Source organism: Haliotis asinina, chromosome 12 (genome assembly GCF_037392515.1).
Source record: "Haliotis asinina isolate JCU_RB_2024 chromosome 12, JCU_Hal_asi_v2, whole genome shotgun sequence".
Lineage (NCBI taxonomy): Eukaryota > Metazoa > Mollusca > Gastropoda > Lepetellida > Haliotidae > Haliotis > Haliotis asinina.
In genome coordinates, this window is record NC_090291.1 from 28198785 (window position 1) to 28219157 (window position 20373).

A 20373-nucleotide genomic window follows, 5' to 3' on the forward strand; every position below is an offset into this window, starting at 1 on the left:
GTTTTTGGATACTGAGGAATTTTGAGGCCACTTACATTTACAATCACTGGCATGCCTCCATAGTAGATAGGCTGTGTACAATATGGCCACATGTAGGGACACTCTGTTAGGTCGATGTAGCTTGGACTCAAACTGGAACAACAATATATGCATTGCTCTGCTACCAAATATCCAATGATTCAGCAAGATTTCATATAAAACATACATCAAGCAGGGAATGAAAAAATGGCCCATTAATACTTTGAAGTTTACCATTAATACAAGGGCAGTGGCCCATTCCAAATTCAGAAAATGGCCAACGATCCTGAAAATGGCCCACTGTCAAAGTTTTCTAACCCAATCCCTGTATCAAGCAAACAAACAGTCACCTTTATCAAACATAAACATCATTGCCTATTAAGTGTATGAAGAAATGTTGTTACTATATATAATTCTTGACTTAAAATCCAGCAGAATGGGATTAGAAACACAGTGTAGAGTACCTGGCCTGTGGTTTGTAAGTGGTGAGGGTCTGGTATGCTCGGAGGAGGTCCAGTTTGCCATAGCCCTGCTCAAACATGTTGAAGTCAGGAAGTCTCCGGGCTGAAGCCATGAGTGCTTGCTTCATGCTGGCAGGATTGACAACATCCGCTCGGTCCAGGACAGCACTGTGTGTTGTAACACATCAGGTAGAGTCACTCAGCATTTATTTATATTTACATGTATGCTCTTACTGGAGGTATTTGGGACAGGTTTGTTCTCACTAAGATATATGGCAAAAAGAACTTTATGACCGTAATAAAAACTCCTGGTGTCCTGCATCTAAAACACTGTTAATTTCCATAGATCAAAGGCTGTTACCTATAAACATGATATACAGTATATATAATGAACATCGCTTAAGAATAAGTTCAGACCATTTGAGGTTCCATGTTTATCTAACAGCAGTTGTTTCAAACATATACCTCTTATAAAGTGAAAAAATATGAAACACGCTGCCTTCACACTTTCTGTGACTGACCTTGCAAGAAGAGTCACTGCCCCTGCAACAACAGGAGATGCCACACTTGTTCCAGACAGAGATCGACATCCACCCCTAAGAAAGAATAGAGACAATTACATTGCAGCTGATGATTATCCCAAATACAGAAAGACAATGGCCCAAACTTGCTGGTATAATCTGTCAATAAACTCACTATTTATTTGCACATTTAACAAATTCACATTGAACTTAATAGCATATAACCTCTAATCTGTGAACCATACCCAAGTATGTCTACTGACATGGACAATGTACATTAAATGGTTTTAATGTTTGTTGCTCATGAAAACAATCAAGGTGACTTCAAGCAGTGTACCTGAATAGTTCTTCTCAGGGATGCATTTCAGAAATGTTTGAACGAATATATTTATAGCAGTATATATAAGTATGTAAGCATGAACACTGCACTGTTAAAAAAATAAACAATTATGCACTGCAATAATGTCTGAGTCAAGCAGGGATTGGGAAAGGCCAGAGCCATGTACTATTTGACACGGATGGGAGATGGTAGTTGCACTTAGTCTGCAGATAAGAGCTACAAAACAGTTATGAATCCACACTGGAACTGTATAATGGTTGGCAACCTACTTGAGAGCTGATCCCCGAACAGCCGAGCCATAGGTGACAATATCGGGCTTCATACGTCCATAGCCAGCAGGGAGTTCCTGAAGGTAAACCTCAATTAGTGCTGAAGCTACACATCCACAATCAGTCAGGGCTCCAGATAATTTTTCAACATCAAGCGTATGTACAGCTTATCTTTTCAATATAGGAGTACTAGAAAACAACGTAGGAATAAATTTAGAGTACTGAATAGAATCAATGATGTATCAGTAATCTTGTGTTTCATGTCATAGTACACCATAACATGGCAAATCTTGTGTAAACAGGTCAATAAACAATAAAACAATATTTTTCAGAAGAGCATGTCTGTAAATGATTCTGGAAAAGATTGTACAGCACTGCTGTGGTGTGCTACGTTTTCTAATTTTTTCCTATCATATCGAGCATATTTTCATCATTTCATCATACATACGTTGATATGGCATTTATCTGCAGCCCTGGTCCATGCTGTGTTTCTCTTTAACCTTCAGCAATCATGGCTTCATAAAGCAGACATGTACCTTGCCACCCTCCAAGAACCGTATTTAGCTAATCTGTGATGTCTAATTGTACAAACTTTAAATAGTGTATATCTACCTACTAGCATCCTTTTTTCAAAAGCCACTTGAAGTGACTTCAAGAGAGTAACTTGTCCTGTCTAATTCCACTTGCCCTGATTTTATGACACAATGTTTGGCGTTAATGTTTACTTGACTATTTCTTGAAGACTGATAAATTTTAATGAACAATAGCTCTACATTATTAATATTGCGAAATTTATAGCTTCATTATAAGCAGATATGAAATGAAATCCAAGTTAATTTGCGGTTTCAAACCATCGGCATCGGGCAATGGGATTTTTTAACCCCTGTTGCATAGTCATGATTTGTCACCTTTGCCCTACTTTCAGGATCATTTGCCACATTATAAAAAAACATTCTGATGGGTAACAAATATGAAGGCGGCTAGGCCATTCAGGAATATGACATTTTCTGAATAAAATTGATATTTTATACTTATCCTGACTCATGCTTATCATGCTTATTACGTTTATCTCTTGCCTCTATGTGAAGATATTGGAACACTTGAAATCCCTTGAAGTTCCTTTCTAATTGAAGCAAACGTACAATACACTCACCCACCAGAAGTCTCCCTTTGATGCCATTACTTCCCACTCTCTCTGAATCTCATGAGCCCGACGCGACAATTACTGTGTATTCAGCATGCCTGAGAGGGGCGATTGGGAGGGTTTGACGCCATGAGTCAGGATAAGTATAAACTATCAATTTTATTCAGAAAATTACATAGTTTTCATTATCCTGACTCATGCTTATTATGTTTATCTCCTCCCTCTATGCAAAGATTGTGGAACACTTAAAATCCCTTGAAGTTCCCTTCTAATTGAAGCAGCGTACAACAGGATACGCCGGAAACGGCAGGGGGTCAGGTAATGCTGGATTCTGTTGACTGCCATATAAGTACATCCACTACTTCCCTACCTTTGGGATTATAATGGTGATAGTTTGGTCCGGTTCTTCCACTATTTATCTGTGAGACAGGGGGATCACATCCAGTCAAACTTGTCTTCTCTTGAAGCATTCGTTGACTGGAACGTGATAATATATAGATCAGCTAGCATCCTCCTAGTGTCTAGTGCAACTGTAAGTTAAGATTTCTATCAAGACCAGTAGCAACCCTTCTTCATGTACATGTATCTTCATTACGAGAACAGGGTCATAATCACTCATGCTAGCCTGTTCAAGACGTGTGCATGGACTCTCAACTCAACCACTATACTATGAGGAGAGTCTTGGTCTCAACAAGTCACATGATATAAGGGTGAGTGAAAGTCCGTGCCTTTGTGGAACTGATAGTTGTTGTGCAACAAGTGGCCCAAATTGGTGAATGTCATTGATGTCCTCCGTGGTGATGTCCTGTAGGTAGTGGTTGGCAAAACAATGTATTTGATTTCCAAAAGCAGCCCTTCATCATAGTTTATAGCAAGTGATGTAGAGCCACTGGAATTGTTTGTCCAGTTGATATTCGGGCCAAAAAATCCCATATCAGTCCCAGATGTGCAATCTCATGACGACTGGAGTCAAATCGTGTTTGATTGAAGTCTAGTTTCTGAGATGGTAGATATCAGCGCAACATGCGGAAACATCAATGTGTCATCTTCATTGTGAGCTTCATTGGGAGTCCTTCGATGGAGAGACTAAATCCAAACCATTTGTGATCCACGAGGTAATCTCTGAATCAGAGAAGAGGGCTTCTTCTGGTGATGGAGATAAACGTCCTCTATCTCTGTCCTTCCACAAGTGCATTCACGAGTGGGGAACAATGTCCATGCAGCAAGTCATCGTGGTCCTCCCGTCTATGTGTATCCTTGGAACAACTACCATTCCGTGAGTGCCCTCGCTCCCTCCTGCATGAGGCCATATCTGATCAAGACGCCGAACAATGACGGTGCCTCTGACAAACGGAGGATGTAGACAGTGAACGCTTGCGACTGTAGCGAGATCTATGAGCGCGAGCACTCGGTGAGTCTATGGAAGGGACATCATCCATGGTGCGACATGCCTCCAACCATCCTTGTCTTTGTGAAAAGCAAAATGCAAAAGTTTTGCAAAGATATTATTGTTTTGTGTTGTATTGTCATTTGTGTTTTGTTAATAAATAGTAATATCTCCAAAGTTAATTTCAGACATAACAAACTTCAGTATACTGAACAAATAGTTGTACTTGTGATTATTGACTGTAACGTGCAGAAAATAACAGGAACTGAAAAAATTCTGCTGAAGATGTTTAGCATGAAAAATGTAATATTATTTACTGACAATATTTATGAACTTTTGTGAACCTTTCAAAGGTGAGTCACAACAAAGCACTTCACTGGCATAATATTTATATTAATCATTTTCAGCACATAACTGTGTACGTCACACCACCAAATGCAACTACAGCATAGTTAAATCAAACAGCAAGGATTACAGCTACTGACTCATCTGAGTTCTCTGAAATAATCTGAAAACTCTGTGAAAGTGGAACTATCACAGAAAACTATCATTGTTTGCTTAACAAATCAATTTTAGTGACCTGAATTCTGAGGGTCAACCATAAAACTTGTGTCAAGCTTGACTCGTATTATAATATTTTGAGAATCTTTAATGAAATTGCTGCGTCAAATATACAAGAATCATGCGTCATGTAAACCTCTGAGATGAAGGAGAGAGTCACAAGCATGGCTGGTCATGAGACCATAATGGCAGGAAAGAGAGACTTCTGAATATATTGTACATCTGCTTCAATTAGGCACTTCAAGGGATTTCAAGTGTTCCAATATCTTCACATAGAGGGAGGAGATAAACATAATAAGCATGATAAGCATGAGTCAGGATAAGGGAAAACAGAAGCGATTGTGTTAGCTCGTGTAGGTGGTAAGCCCTGATGTCTACAACTGTAGAGAAGTCATGAGTAACATCCTGTACCTGCTGCTTGTAGGTTACCACAGTAAATGGACACAAACTCAGAGCAGCATCTGGTGCCTTTGACTAAACACAGTGGAAAGAAAATGGTCTTACCCATGTGGTCATGCCTCGAGATGAGAAGCGTGCAATCTGATGGTCAAAGTTGATTCCACCGACACCAATCACATCCATCTGGTCTGCAGGGTTGTTCAACGTTCTGCACAAGAAACACACATTGTTAAATATATCTGCAATGCACAAAAAATGAAACAAATAAAAAACATTTCCCATTGAAAAAATGAGTTGCTTATACAGTACAATCATCCTCATTGTTAGTAAACCTACCTCTGGATTATGGTTGCCTTAATCTGTGGTTTCCATATACACATACAGAAAATGAAATGAAAATTTTAACACTAAGTCATGGCTGTCCCTAGCGATGTAATCCTAACCTAACTTAAAGAGTTGCCTCCCTTGACGTTTCGTCACCCATGTTTGTTTGAGCAACCTCACAATGTATCTGTATAGAGTACACATCAGACATGTCAGAGAGTGATGTGAAGATTTTTTGTCCTCCATGTTTTCAACACTCACCAATCACAAGATTTAAGTTAGTGGTGTCAACATTGATCTGATTGTATATCATTTTCAAGTAAATTTTATGAATAGTTTACTTTGTCTCTATTTCTAGATTTTCCAGCCCCTTTCCCACCATATTTTTTGTGCTTCAGCCATGGTCGAGAATAAGTGTGTTCTTTGTCAAAAGTTAATACCTGATGCAGACCCGCATTCCTTGTGTGTAACTTGGAGGGACAGCTATGACTTTGTGTTAAAATTTTCAGATAAAAAAACCACAGATCAAATCAACCATAATCCAGACGGAATGTTTACGCTGTACTTTGTGCAGTTTTCTACACTGTTACTACACAGAACACTTATATTGGACCCTTGTTACAGGGGTACCCAGTACCCCAATGTTTGCAAAGGTCAAGGTCTACTTACCCATACAGAGGGCCATCATTCCCTATAGCAGACACCATGATCACCTTGTTTGCTGTCAGCTCCCACACCTGCACAATTAGCAATAAAGTTAGACCTTCTTAATGTAGACCACACTGACAAAAGTGACTGAAAGTATCTCTTTCTTGGAAAATCACTCTAAGTGACCGAACTTAGAAGCAGAATCATACAGACATCTACAGACAATAATGATTTTAGATTCCCAAATGCGCTGTCAACAACTGCCATCACACAGCCGACACTGTTAAAATCAAAAGCCTTATGTCAGTGGATTCACCAATCAGTTTAGGCAATAGCTATGACCTTTCAATGCTCAACTGGTAAAATACACCCTTTCAACTATGAAGAATGTCTGATACATTAGACCTCAGAGGTTGTAGTCAGTCTCAACCATTGGTTACCTTGTCAACAAAGGGATGATCCATGAAGTCTGGTCCACCGATGCTGAGATTGAGGACATTGATCTTCTTCAGTATCGCATAGTTAAAGGCATCCAGAAACCATGAGGTATAGGAAACCTGCACCAGAGCAGAACAAAGTTAATGACTTGAACAAGTCTATAATATACTGATGAGGAAATCTGAAGTGACAATTACAGTCTTCTGAGGTGATCAAAAATAGGGGCTTAATGCAGTGATCTGAGCCTCACTCTGGGTGGCACAACACAATCTAATGGAACACCAAATAATGAAGGTATAGACGGTGCACCACCCACATCCTGAACTAGATGAGCTAAGAATGTAAGCTCTATAACAATTAACTGTAATAAATGTAATACTCCTTCTATTCCAGAGATGCCAACCCTGAATCAAATGAAACCAAAGTCTTGCCTTGCCCAAAGAACTTCTCGAGCCCTGAAGGTGCGAGTTGGGGGTGAGCATGAGGGGGGATCGGAACGCTTTTGATGGTGGGTGTCTAGTGGGAGGATCCCCTACTAAAAAAGATTTAGTCTGCTGGAAAAATGCAATTTATGGGCATACTTAACCAGATAATACTTAACGAACATATTCAAATGGTTATTGACTAAAATTCTTTCAAACATTCTAAATTTATAAACATATTTGTATTTTCTAAAAATCAGAGTTTTTTACAGACAAATCGGAGAGTGGATTTTGTGTTTGGAAATCGGAGTAACTCCTCCAAAATCGGAGTGGTTGGCATCTCTGCTTTTCATGCACTATTCATCTTTATAATGCTATAATGGATTTAGTAATCACTGAATGCTGAACAAAGATGTTTCAAAGCTTCATACCTGATTATTAGTAAAAACTCTAAAGACAAAAATATCTGCATCTGGAGCAAAGCCAAGACATTCCTGGGAGCTGGCAATAACACCTGCCACGAATGTTCCATGTCCGAGGCCTGGAAAACATGGCATCAAAAATCAAGGTTACACCTCAACACTAGCTTCGTATTACAACACAGGGCTGGATTTAAGAGATGCTAGCCTACTTGCACCAAGTGCAACCTAAGATAAAAACCTGGTTGCAACAGCTACATTCCATATTCACTGCTCATATTTCAATGTGTAATGAAAGAAATACGTTTTGGAATCATTCAGATGGTTTAGTTAGGAATTCACTCATTCAAAAACTTGCACCTGGTGCAAGCTAGACTAATCACTAGGTTGCACTTTGTAATATTGAGCTGCACCAGTGCAAGTAACAAAGAACTAAATAATTGAGCTCTGCAACATGGTGCTGAAGATGGTTATGAATGATATATATATAATTAGTATTCCTTCATATCACGAGATTTATAACATCTATCAACATATATCAATTAAGTTCAAATCAAAATATTTTGCTTCAACAGGACTGATTTTTTTAAATTAACGTCTGCATATCTCTCACCATCATCTAATGTCTTTTCATTTGTCCAGTTTGACCTGTCCTTGACCTTCCCTTTTTTGAAGTGAGGATGATCTGATGCCAGTCCAGTATCAAATATAGCCACCCTGACGCCAGCGCCAGTGAATCCCATGTTCCACAGAATCTCAGACTGTAGAGCACTAACAATCTACAACACAATAACATAATGAAAATAAAGAGCAATACACCCAAACTATCTAACTGTATATCACAATCTCTGAATGATATTATTTTCCCTTCTGTCTTACCCTCCCTGCAATGCTAAAGCCCTAAATGAAGCAAGTCTTTCATAAGGTTCTGAATCTCCCCCATGTCAGTGGGGATCCTCCTAATCCCGCATCATATAGAGATACCCTCCCGAGTCACACCATTTGATAACTTACCTGCTTTGGTACAGATCTCATCAAACTCCTTGACCGGTGCCTTGTTGGCCCATGCCAATAGGCTGCTCCCTGTTATAGATAGACAGAAACTGAAGTGAGTGAGAAGGACTACTTTAAACAGTATTGTAGGTGTGTCAAGATTTGTCAGTATTAGTGATGTATATCTCAGATGTGGGTATGGACTGACAAACTTCGAAACTTGGCATTAAACCCATAATCACAGGTTTCTGGATCGGCAAAGGGAAGTAACTCTGCAAGGGGAACTGACAGAGCCACTCATAATCAAGGAATGGGTCATTTGAACTTAAATTTAAAAAATCATGAGATGAAAGTCTCGTTTACTAAGCCCAGTAATTTACTGCAGTTTTCTGAACATTACTGTTCTCTTCTTAAAGTGTACTGGCTGCATTGTTGATATGGCATCAGGTTTACAATGTATCAATACCACCAAGGTTCCTTTGGTGTTATTGTATTATTATCAAATGTTTATACCCTTCCTTAAGAAGTATAAAAGCCATGGGAGATAATGGGAAGGTTAATAAAGACATTCAGTGACAGAAAATTGATCCTTTTCAGTTATTTTCAAAGAAAAGTGGCCAAATTGAACAGAAATACCATCTCTGAAGCTAAATGACCCCAATGGTGACCCACATCAACCAAGAGTTTACCTGCATTTCATACATAAACAGTGACGTGTTGTATTCCTCTACTTACCAGTGACAAGCTATTCCTGTTTTGAGGCCGAGATGAGTGGAAGGACTGAGTCCAGTCCTTGCTGGCCTGGCACTTCCTGCTGCCATTACATGAGGACCCTGCCTTGGGCTCTGTTGCACCGTTGCTGTGGGCCTCATCCTCTGCTGGGGACATAACATGACAACAGCATGACAGTCTGCATGTTTATGAGTGAGTGACTGAGTATGGTTTTACACTGCTTTTAGCAATACTTTTCATTATTGTGCCTGGGTACACAAGAAATGGGCCTTACACATTGTATCAAGGTGAAAATCGAACCCAAATCTTTGGCATGACAAGCAAACAACTAGGCTACCCCCAGCCCCTACACATGTACAAAAGGACACCCAACACCCTGAACTACTTGCAACTCATACACAACCTACTCTAGACTTTAGATTACGGAGCAGATACGGAGATACAGTACCTGCAATCACTGTTAATCACCGTAAATTAATGAATGAATTCTTTTCCAGTTTTTAACTCATTCAAAACTATAAACCTATTAAAATCTAAATATTTTCGATATTTAAATACTTACCTTACCATTGGTCTTATGCATATTACCTAAAGCTCCACTTAAAAGAGATCAGACAGTCATTGATTCACCAATCTACTAGAATGGCTGCCTCATGAACTGAGTGTACTTGAACGGAAGTGATGAGATCTCTCCTCTCGCACAAGCGCTGTCTATCCAAAAATCACTTTTAGTGACCAGGTCCGAAGAGCCCCAAGTGGGGAAGGACCATCAAGCGTTGAGAAGAAGTTACTGTTAGGTAAATATTTACATATCTTAAGTATTTAGATTTTAATAAATGTTTAACTTACGTTACCAAAGGTCTTACGCATGTGGATTCAGCAGAGTGGACGACTGTGCTGGGTTCCAGAGGACCATCCCAAGAACAAGACCACATGATAACAAAACCAGGGAAAAGACAATCTGAATCGGTGGAGGGAGTGCAGCGCCCAAACTAAGAAACAGATTGTAATCCAAGGAAACCCACAGGAAACAAATACGAATCCTGCCTAAGTTAACCTCCAGACCAGATAGAAAGGAAAAGTTACCACCTAGAGGAAGGAGGATTGGGTGAGTTGCTGGGCAACCACCAGAGGACCAAAAGACTGAAGTCCCTGCAAGGCCAGATCCTTCAGGTAGTGGCTCGCAGACTGTAGAGGACTTCCAGAAGCACCCCTCCATAATAGCTGGCACAGTACAATTCCCATGGAGTGCCTGTCGAAACCAGGGACCTAATCTCATGTGGGTTGTTGGCTGTAGGGTGAGGGTCTCTTTCTGCATTGTAGGCAGCAAGGATGGAAGTGTGCAGCCAGACAGTGATGGTATTTCTATTGACCTCAACCTTTGCCATAGAGGAGAATGAGACAAACAGTCTCTTGTGAGACTGTCTCCTGGCTGATGACCTAGAAATATACACCCTAAGGGCCCTCACAGGGAAAAACAGCAGTCCGTCAGCATCCTGGGGCCCTCAGACCAAAGACAATGGTGGAATGGAGAATATCCCGTCTGGTTGTCCGGGCAACTGGTTCTTAGCCACGAAGTCCCAAAGCAGTCCCAAATGAACAAGGGCATACTGGGACTGCTCAAAATGGAAAACTCTGGTGACATCAAGGGCATGGATCTCACTAACTCTAACCCCGGTGGCCAGGGCCAGGAGAAAAAGCAGCGTCCAAGGGCTCATGGGAGGACCTCTCAGATGACAAAGAGTGATCTTAAGATCCCAAGCAGCAGCATGGAACTTGGCCTTTTGGAAAGTTTGAAAGCTTTAAGCATAGCGATAAGCTCCAGAACCTTAGAGATCTTAATGCTGGACTTGACTGCCTGGAAAGCGTTAAAGAGGAGAGCCTGAGAAATGCACCACTATCAGCAAAATCCAAACTATGCATCTCATAATCCCCTTAGGAGCCTCGATAGTAGAGCTGAGGGACAACTTGGCAAAGTCGGCATCCAAAGAAGTAACCACATGGGCAAACATCAGAGTAGCTCTGGAGAAAATTTGATAGCTGGTGGTTTGTCAACACCAGAGGAAAGAGGAGGACAATCCAGTAACCTGTCAGAAATCCAATCATACACTGCAGAAGTGGGGAGGTAAGTGCCCTCATCATTTGCCTCTCCGAACATTTCTTCATTATAGTCTGGGGAAATATAATGCTCTTCAGTATCGTTCCATGACACAGTAAGAAGACGTTGGGGAGCGGACAACGGTGGACACAGTGCTGAACTCAGATGCGGTGACAGGTGAGAAGGAGGTGACCTATAATGAGACGTTGACGCTCCCACGAGTCAGAGATCTTGAATGTCTCTCCCTATCAGAAGATACCAGGGAGAGTGAGACCTGGAGACAGATTGGCACTGGCAAGAACAGCATCGGTGCTGGAACTGCACTAGGCAAAACAGAAGTCTGCGCTGGAACTGTTGTAACAAAGAAGGCATTGGTGTTGGAATGGCGATACGTTTAGTAGCCACAGCTGCAGTCAAGAGGAGTGTCCAAAGCAACTGCTGCACCTATGGCTGGGATAAGTCGATGAGGCATCAGATTGGCACTGAGGTTCCGGCGTCGACATACATGGCGTAGGAGAAGAGCCTTGATGAGACATCTGTGCTGTCAAAGGAGAGGAACGTCCGTTGTGGTAGAGATGTGCGGCAAATCCAATGAAGACACTGGAGAAGACATCTTCCTCTTGTGCTGGGAAAAATATTTGCTCTTCGCAGCATGAAACAACTTAGAGTGGGCAATGAAGTGCAGTGATTGCAACGCTCAGCGAGAGTACAAGACACTGTCACGCAGTCTGAAAACCATGGGTGAGGATCCTTCACTGACAGTTGCAACGTGGGAACACATTTAAGTGAAAGATACGAGGCAGCCAGGTAGGTACACTTTCTTATATATTTCTTCTTCACCCACTAAGAAGACAGATAAAACATACCTACCAACCTCAAATGGGCACATTAATAGTAGTAAAATGTAGCTTAAGCAAAATTAAACGTCTGCCAAGCAGCACACTTGAAGCAAAAGTGATTTTTGGATAGATCGTGCTTGCACGAGAGGAGAGATCTCGTCAGTTCTGTTCCTGTACACTTATCGATTGACGAGGCAGCCATTCTAGTAGAATGGTGAATCAACAATTGTCTGATCTCTTCAAAGTGGAGTTTGAGGTAATATGCATAAGACCTATGGTAAGGTGAGGTAAAAATATCCTAAATAAAACGTATGAAAAGATAGCACAACAGGATAATAGAAGTATATACAGTTGTTATCAAGAAACTAGTATCTATATATAATTGAACATTTTGCAAAGTATTTCTCTGAAAAAGATGAAAGGGCACAAGGATCTTTCAACTGATCAGATCAACAATTGCTACGATACCTGGTAGAAACTTTAGTGTTCGCGTGACTTTCTTGTGTGGAGTTACAGTTTTAACAAGTGGGTGATCTGTCAATGCTTCAACACCTTCTCCATTCTGGTCTTTCAGCTGACAAAATTCAAACAAGGTCAATGTAATGCTTATCATATAACACTTAATTAACATAAAAAATAACAAGACAGGCAACATGATTCAGAAAATAAGTTGCCCTTCTCAACCTTTGGCTGCCTGGAACGTCTAGCACTGATGCCAGTTGAGGTGGGATGGTGTAAAACTGAATTGACCATGAACCAAAAGTGTTTTGTCTTTATCGTCAGAAGTCAGAACTGACTGAGGAGTTTGGTTTGAAGGATGTAGTTTCACTCAAACTTTAATTCTTGTGGCATCTTGAAGGTTTCTGAACTACAAATGGAAAGATGTTCATGAAATTAATGCCTCTATCAAACAAAAGAGATTTCTATTGTATTAGTACAGCTACCTACCATGACAACATCAAAATCACTGGGATGTTCGTTTGCAGGATTGATGCGCGGAATTATCTTCCAAGATGATATTCCCGATTCTTGAAGAGCAGCTGTTATAAACCTCCTCCTGGCAGAGCTCTTGAAGTATCCATTGAAAGATACAATGTATTCTGAAACAAGTTGGTATCTTTCAGAAGAAGTAACATTGTCTGATAAATGCCATATATATACACACATCAAGAAAAGCTGTTTCCATGTCAACAACTGAATGGAAACAACTGATAGACATGACAGACTGAACAGATAATTGAGAACGACTGACAAATCCCAGGGTGGGCTGGTTCACCTAAGAGCTGTACCAGAGTGTGCTGCCCCAGAAGGGCACCATCAACAGGAGTGTAAAACGTGGAAATAACTGTGGAGTAGCCATGAATGACTGAGCCTGCCAAACCCTCTTCCAAATGGGATTGAAGGAACTCAGCCTGGATAGCAGGCCCACTCCTCATTGAGGCCGTTTATCAAATCCCACCTCAAAGTCAGAATTGTGACTGCAACTACAGTCATCCCTCACAATAACACTCTTTGTGATACAGTCAGACCTCTTATATCAGAACTTCAGATATCCGAATACCTCGGTTTCCGAACATTCTTCACAAAAAATGAATTTTTCCAGTGACAATTTACCTCATATATCCGAATGTTTGGTTTCTGTATCCGAACGGTCAATTTTGCTAATGAAACATCAAAATGTGAACAAATTTGCTTCGTATATCTGAACACCAAAGCTGACATCGGCAAGCTGCAGGCTGTGTACCGCTTGTTAACAGTGATCACTGCTTTTAAATTTGTTGTCAGTGAGATATCAAAACACGAAGTTTATCATGTCTACCACTTGCCAATTCATTGTGTGTCTAGCTAGTTAATTTATTGTTTATTGAAGACATGTATTTATCACCAGATGTGTAGGTTAATTAGAGAAGAAACAATTAAAGTTTGACACTGAGTTGACACTGAGTCAAATCGTTGATTGGGTAAGCATAAATAATGACGGCAGCACATCTCTTTCATGAGAGTGGTGAAACATTTCTTGGACTGTATTGAGCATGATGACACCCCTGTTGTGAATTTGCAGCAAGCATTATGGTATGCTTCAATGTTGTTTTGTTTTCACGTGCAGCAGACCGACTAGGTCCTGATTCAGACATCCGAATGATTCGTATCTCTGAACAATTCAATAAAAAACCAAAGTGTTCAGATAAACGAGGATTCGGTTTATTCACAAGGTAATCCATCGCTCATAAGAAAACTGCCCAGTAATCACACAAGAAAATCGAAAATAGCACATCCACAAATCCACTGTTGAGATCTGGTTAATCAAGTAATCTTGTGAAATTCAGAGTGGATTACAATTAATAGTGATTATTGTATATATAAGATTGCAATTAATAGTGCTTATCGTATATATATATATCCATGCTTTTTCAAAAGCTTAAAACATGCAGTTTTTCAATAATAATAATACAAACAGCGTAACATCGTAGTAACTTATAAAAGAAAACTTTATCATAAAGCCATAAAGACATGCTATCAGCTGAGTACTAACAATGTTTGCTGTGATGAAACGCACTACACTACAGTACGGAAACACAGCCATCTGAGAACGTATGACATCAGAAAACACATTTTACTTCATTTAATTCAAACCTATTTTCATTCATTAAAACTGTTTCCAGTAACAATGGAGAAACCGTAAATGAAATGGTACTACATCACTCCATAAGCATACAACTTCTGCTTACCACATTTGTGAGGGTCCGTTTTTCGTGCCTACTGCGATAGCACAATTTGTGCCTACTGCGATAGCACCAATTTGACATTATTCTCAGCAACCACAAACAGATTACCACAGCATCATAATTTATGGACTCCAAGACCCAAATTATTGACTCACTGAAGTCAAATTTGACAATTAATTTGCCAACATTTTGGCAGTGAAGCAGTGGAGAAGCAACCCATTGAATCAGAGGATTTGGGCATGGCACACCATTCTGAGTGAGAATGTCTGGCCATAAAGATAATGGAACATGAGGCTGAGTAAGAAACCAGATCTGCGATGGACAGGTGGAATAGGACCCTGAGAATCAATGATAGATGTGGGAACTCACACAGTACCCTGTCTATCCATTGCAGCAGAAGGTCACTGGAAGCCAACACCTTCTGATCCAGTATCCGAAAGCAGAACACTGGTACCTGATTCATCCTGTAAGATGCAAACAGATCCATCTGGAACAAGGGAAATAACTTCGAATGTTCTCCGATTAGGCATCCACTTGTGCAGGGCCTGTTGGATACAATGAGAGAGCGCTTCTGCACTCACTTTGTTTAATCCCGGGAGATATATGGGATCACTTGACAGCTGTAGCTGTTGTACCAGAGTAGGAACTCCCACATCTCCTGAAGGAACCTTGAGGGCAATGTGCTGCATTACTTCAGGGTATATGTCATAGCCATGCAGGCCCACCACTGGGCTGGGCATGACCCTTGAAGCTCTAAAATACCAACCTGACCGCTCTCATTTGTACCACATTGATGTAAAGTAGGGCTTCAGACTAGGACCAGCGACCTGACAGACCTCCATCCCCCAGCTGGTGAGGGATGTACCTGCCTGAACTGAAAGAGCCTGTGCCAGGATCACTGAAGGTGAGGAGACAACCACTCCACAACTAGTGAGCCCACAGACTTGCCAAATGTATTTGGTACATGAGGATACGCATCCTTCAGGTCGAATGACATGAGCCAATCGCCAGGCTGTACCAAAGAGATCACCGAGCAAAGTGTCTCTGTTTAAAACAACATTTGCATCCTGACATTCCATCGGAAGACCTCTTCTGATAAAGAAATGCATTGTTTCCCTTTTGATGGCTGCACGTCATCATACTTATCATAATGATCATTGGTTCAGTCCTCCAAAACAAGCCATCTGATTAAATACTGTGAACCAATATCAAATGAAAACAAAACCCCTTCTACCACTGGGTTGGTTGGTTTGTTGTATAACACGGCACTCAGCAATAACCCAGCTGCATGGTGGCGGTCTGTATATAGTCGAGTGCGGACCACACATTCCTGTGATTAACTGAGCATTTTAGCAATCTACCTACACAATAGGGATACGATGACGTGTCAACCAAGTCAGCAAGGCTGATCACCTGATTCTGTTAATCGCCTCTTATGACAAGCATGGGTTGCTGATAACTAATTCTAACCCGGGTCTTCAAGGCTCTCTACCACTGGACACCTGTAACAAAAACACAAGTGTTTCTTTGTTCAGCCCAATTTCAATAGCCAATCATATCTTACCATTATCAACAATGGCACTGCTAAATTCTGCATGTATTCTGTGAAGTGGTACGGAAGATGTCATGTTGCACTTGACAGAGGCTTGGGTGACTTTCTCCAGCAGGATACAGTCAGAGTTCTGCATGAGCTGTAATACTGCAGTCAGCAACAGCAGCACCATCCTTGGGTTGCGGACACTCATGGCTGGCTTCACCATTTCCATCCAAGCAGAATAAGACACATCACTCCCTACATCATCACCAGGTTTGGGGAAGTGTTCATTTTCCTCTCAATTTCATGCCAGACTTTTCCATCCGATTCATCGAAACATGACCACTATTTGATCATACTTATATGCCAGTCACTTTACAGTAAAAACCTTTGAGTTCAGCAGCATCAAATGTGCTGAATATACTGCACACATACATGCAATTGCCCCTTTACTTTGTCATGGTCCCATTGTAAATGTGACAAACATCAGATGGTAATTTACAATAAGTTGGTAGTTGTCCTCTTTATGTCACCATGGTGACAGTAGAGATGGCATTTTCAACCAGTCATCAGATCTGAAAAAGAACAAAGAAATTATTTACTCCCATGAATTGTATATGTGGGTGATACAAAAACAATCCATTGAGCATCAACATGTGATATTGAGACATGATAACAACAACCAAGTCAGAGAGCAAATTATGTTTCAATGCTCATGAAACGTGAGTAAAATCTCAATGATTCTCTGTGATGAGTATCAAACAACAGTTAGTGGATGAAGTTTGGGGTTTTTTTATTGCTAAATGCCAGTCACCAATATTCCATCTATATGCCGGTGGTCTGTAAATAATCAAGTCTTGACCATAGAATTCAGTGATCAACATTATGAGTATTGATCAGTGTATTTGGGATATGATGACATGTATCAGCAGAGTCAGCAAACCTGACCACCTGATCTGTTAGTCACTTCTTATAACAAGCATGGGTTCATACTGACCACCTGATCTGTCAGTCACTTCTTACGACAAACATGGGTTCATACTGACCACTCCTAAGGCAGATCTTCACAGATGTCAGACAGCAAGTATAAACATGACACATACATATGAAAAACACAAAGTAATGGGAATCTAACAGTAGAAAATATCTTATGCAACATTTACAACACTGTGAAAGTGTGAGTGAGTTTTGTTTGACAGTTCACAAAGAAGAATATGTCTTTGTTGTATTTAAAGTGATAGCTGGTGTATATTCCCTGTATTGAAAAAGATGCTGGCATTGCTGCACTAAATTTTGAGTCATGCAGAAATTGCTTTGTTAGTAGCTTTCGTGTATATTTTTAAAGCATGAATCTCACTGGTTCAAGTGATGAAAGAACATGTTTCTGTCCAAGAGGCTAAATGAATCTCTTTGACTAATTACAGACTAAAACAGCCTGCATGCACTGCACTATTTGTGGTTTCATGCTTATGTCATTAAGTCTCAGTACGTAATCTCTTGTCATGGACGTAAATGTTAAAGGCACAGAGTAAAGTAAACTGGAAATAGAAATGTATCTAATCTAGCATGTATTTTCAAGTGCAGACCTGCAGATAATGCAGGTGAGGCTGTTACATGAGTCACAAGTTCACCTCGCTTGCCAAGAGTCAAAATGAGTTCAGTCACTGAACTCAGTTGGTTTGCAACAGCAGAAACTGTGATGTTTTCAGTGGCATATCACTGATGCCACAACTGTCTACATACTAGTTGCATTTTACAATTATGCTTTAACAGTTGAGTTCATTTAATGGTACAGGTTTCATGGAAAATGTTGTGAATATTTACTGAAAGACCACGTGCCAACTGAATATGATAACAATCACAAGAATCCAGAAATGTTTCATATGCTGAATTATTCAAAGTTCAATATTTGTGACATCTTAGTATCTAACAGGAATCCGATAACACGACTGTAACCTGATCTAAAGCAGTCACGGTAAACGAAAATCCCCACAATTTGAAAATTATTCAAGGTGAATGATGACAAATAGTGACAACAGACAAAACAAAAAAGCAGTACATATAAAAGCCGAAATGATCAACGAGAGTACATGCAGAACACGGGTTTCGCACAGGCATGGTAAGAAATATCATAACTGCATTATTGTCAGTGTTTCGCCCTTTATGAGCTGATTGAAGCTCGTCAGTACCAGGGTACTACACTGATATATAAAACATCGATAATGTAAAGACATATAGAAATACGAAACGTGCCACGAAAATCAACAAATGTTGTTATTTTTAACTGGATGAATATTAGGTTGACCTAAAATCCTTTCCTAAAATGTGCTCCATTTCGATAATAATCAACCAATCTAATTTCTTTCGTGAGGGCTATTCATTGCCAAATTGTGTGTAGTAGACATGACAAAAGGTTATTCCTAACTAACCTGAAGTAAACTGACCATCTGCGTTCGGCCGTAAATTGTAAACAAAGACAATTATCGCTACATTCCTCATGCTCTGTTCAACTTAGTCTTCTTCCATATTATGTCGTGTATATAGCCACAGCCTATTTTTATTTCCAGCCGAAACATGGATGTAAGGCTCATTCCCATTGGCTGAAAACTAAAAAGGTATCCAGGCACATTAGCGGAATAGGAGCTTTATAGCCGCTAATCTTTGCAATTCTTTCTACTATTTTACCTCAGTAAAATACGTGTTGGCATCGCGTATGTCGCTGATTCCACAAAATTAGAAAAAAATATTAAAAAGCACTAAATTAAATCCAAAGTAAAAGACAATCGGTTTCTGTAACATGGACTAGTTTGGGTTCAATTAATGCTCTCAAAAACAATTAACGCGTATTCTCTTTTTATGGCTAGGCTTTTATTTCACGTGCTCGTTAATAGTAGACAATGTCTCTCAACCAACCACATTTATGGTGGTATAAAGTCTCACAGTCCTCGCACAACATTATTTCCCAATCGGCCCAACCCCTCTGCAACCAGGGACAACCTGCAACATACAGTCTCTATATATAGTCTCCCTGCTACAACGCTACAGCACCAACCGTACTCGTGGTTTCCATCAAAGAGGGAAACGTCAGGACTTCTCATGATAATATTAATTGACAAGCCTTCCTGTTAGTTCTGTTTGTGTAGTGGTTGAAAGGGTCATTAAGGGCAGAGACCATATGGTTAAAGGTGTACTACAGACTCCGGCAAATTGGCCAGAACATCACATTTATCAGGAATAGAAATGTCCACTAGCTGGCACGTAGATACACCACCAACTGGTCACTACAATAAGCATAAATTCATAAATAATACCAGGGATACTCTACAACTATCTATATGGGCTCCCTGGTAATACTAAGTATTACGCTAAGATGATTTCATTCATGGAGTAACGCCGTGCGCGTGTTTCTGGCTGCTGTGCATGGTCTAACCTGTGTCAGTTTTATAGAACTAGCTCGCTGCGACATCACGTAGTTTAACATGGACTCCCAACAGACATGTTATACTGCCTCCGTGCAGGTCACTTCCTTAAGATGACCACTACCTTGACTAGTACTGACCATGACTATAAAAACTCTCTTATTAAAGATATTGCTTATTATTTATCTATTAACCAGAAATGATTACTTATCAAATTTGATGTGGAAATGTTGAAGTCTAACTAAAACTAAACGTCGGCGTTGTTGATCGAGGTAACTAACACTAGTTTGTTTCGAACTAAACCTTAGACGCCGTAACGTTTAAACAGTAAATATGTACAAATGTGGCAATGCATTGCAAGCTGCCACTCACTCGCCCCTAACCTAGCTGTAAGAATTTACAGGCTAATCGACTTGTCCCTGAAATACACGGAGTTCCACGAGATACACACTATAAATGACGTAAAATTACCTCGACATCAGTTCCTATTATTGGAACAATAACTAGGAAAGTGGCTAGAATGACTGTCATCATGACTTCATGATAGTTGCATGTGGTATATGACTTCATGATTTTAACAGATCTGCACGTTGATTGGTCAGTTGAAGTAACACTATGTCGAGGGGCTCCCTTTACCCCCTGACGTCATCTATTATGTATGACGCGACGTTATCGGAATAA

At 40.3% G+C, this 20373-nt stretch overlaps 1 protein-coding gene across 3 annotated transcripts in view; it reads right to left on the reverse strand.

Annotated features, from left to right (window-relative positions):
* Positions 1-18802, reverse strand: part of LOC137258040 (membrane-bound transcription factor site-1 protease-like) — a 32189-nt gene extending 13387 nt beyond the window's left edge. Inside the window, exons 1-15 of one of the 3 annotated variants that reach the window (XM_067795583.1) lie at positions 18703-18802; positions 16304-16848; positions 12962-13113; positions 12482-12587; positions 9080-9222; positions 8366-8434; positions 7965-8130; positions 7364-7473; positions 6513-6629; positions 6094-6161; positions 5206-5308; positions 1610-1686; positions 1001-1075; positions 483-647; positions 36-132 (exon numbers count right to left, since the gene is read on the reverse strand). In XM_067795583.1, the coding sequence (XP_067651684.1) occupies positions 36-132; positions 483-647; positions 1001-1075; positions 1610-1686; positions 5206-5308; positions 6094-6161; positions 6513-6629; positions 7364-7473; positions 7965-8130; positions 8366-8434; positions 9080-9222; positions 12482-12587; positions 12962-13113; positions 16304-16505 (1650 nt within the window). In that variant the 5' untranslated portion in view covers positions 16506-16848; positions 18703-18802. The remainder of the gene's footprint in view (positions 1-35; positions 133-482; positions 648-1000; positions 1076-1609; positions 1687-5205; positions 5309-6093; positions 6162-6512; positions 6630-7363; positions 7474-7964; positions 8131-8365; positions 8435-9079; positions 9223-12481; positions 12588-12961; positions 13114-16303; positions 16849-18702) is intronic. The other 2 variants (XM_067795585.1, XM_067795584.1) reach the window with 2 other exon arrangements.
* Between the last annotated feature and the right edge of the window lie 1571 nt (positions 18803-20373).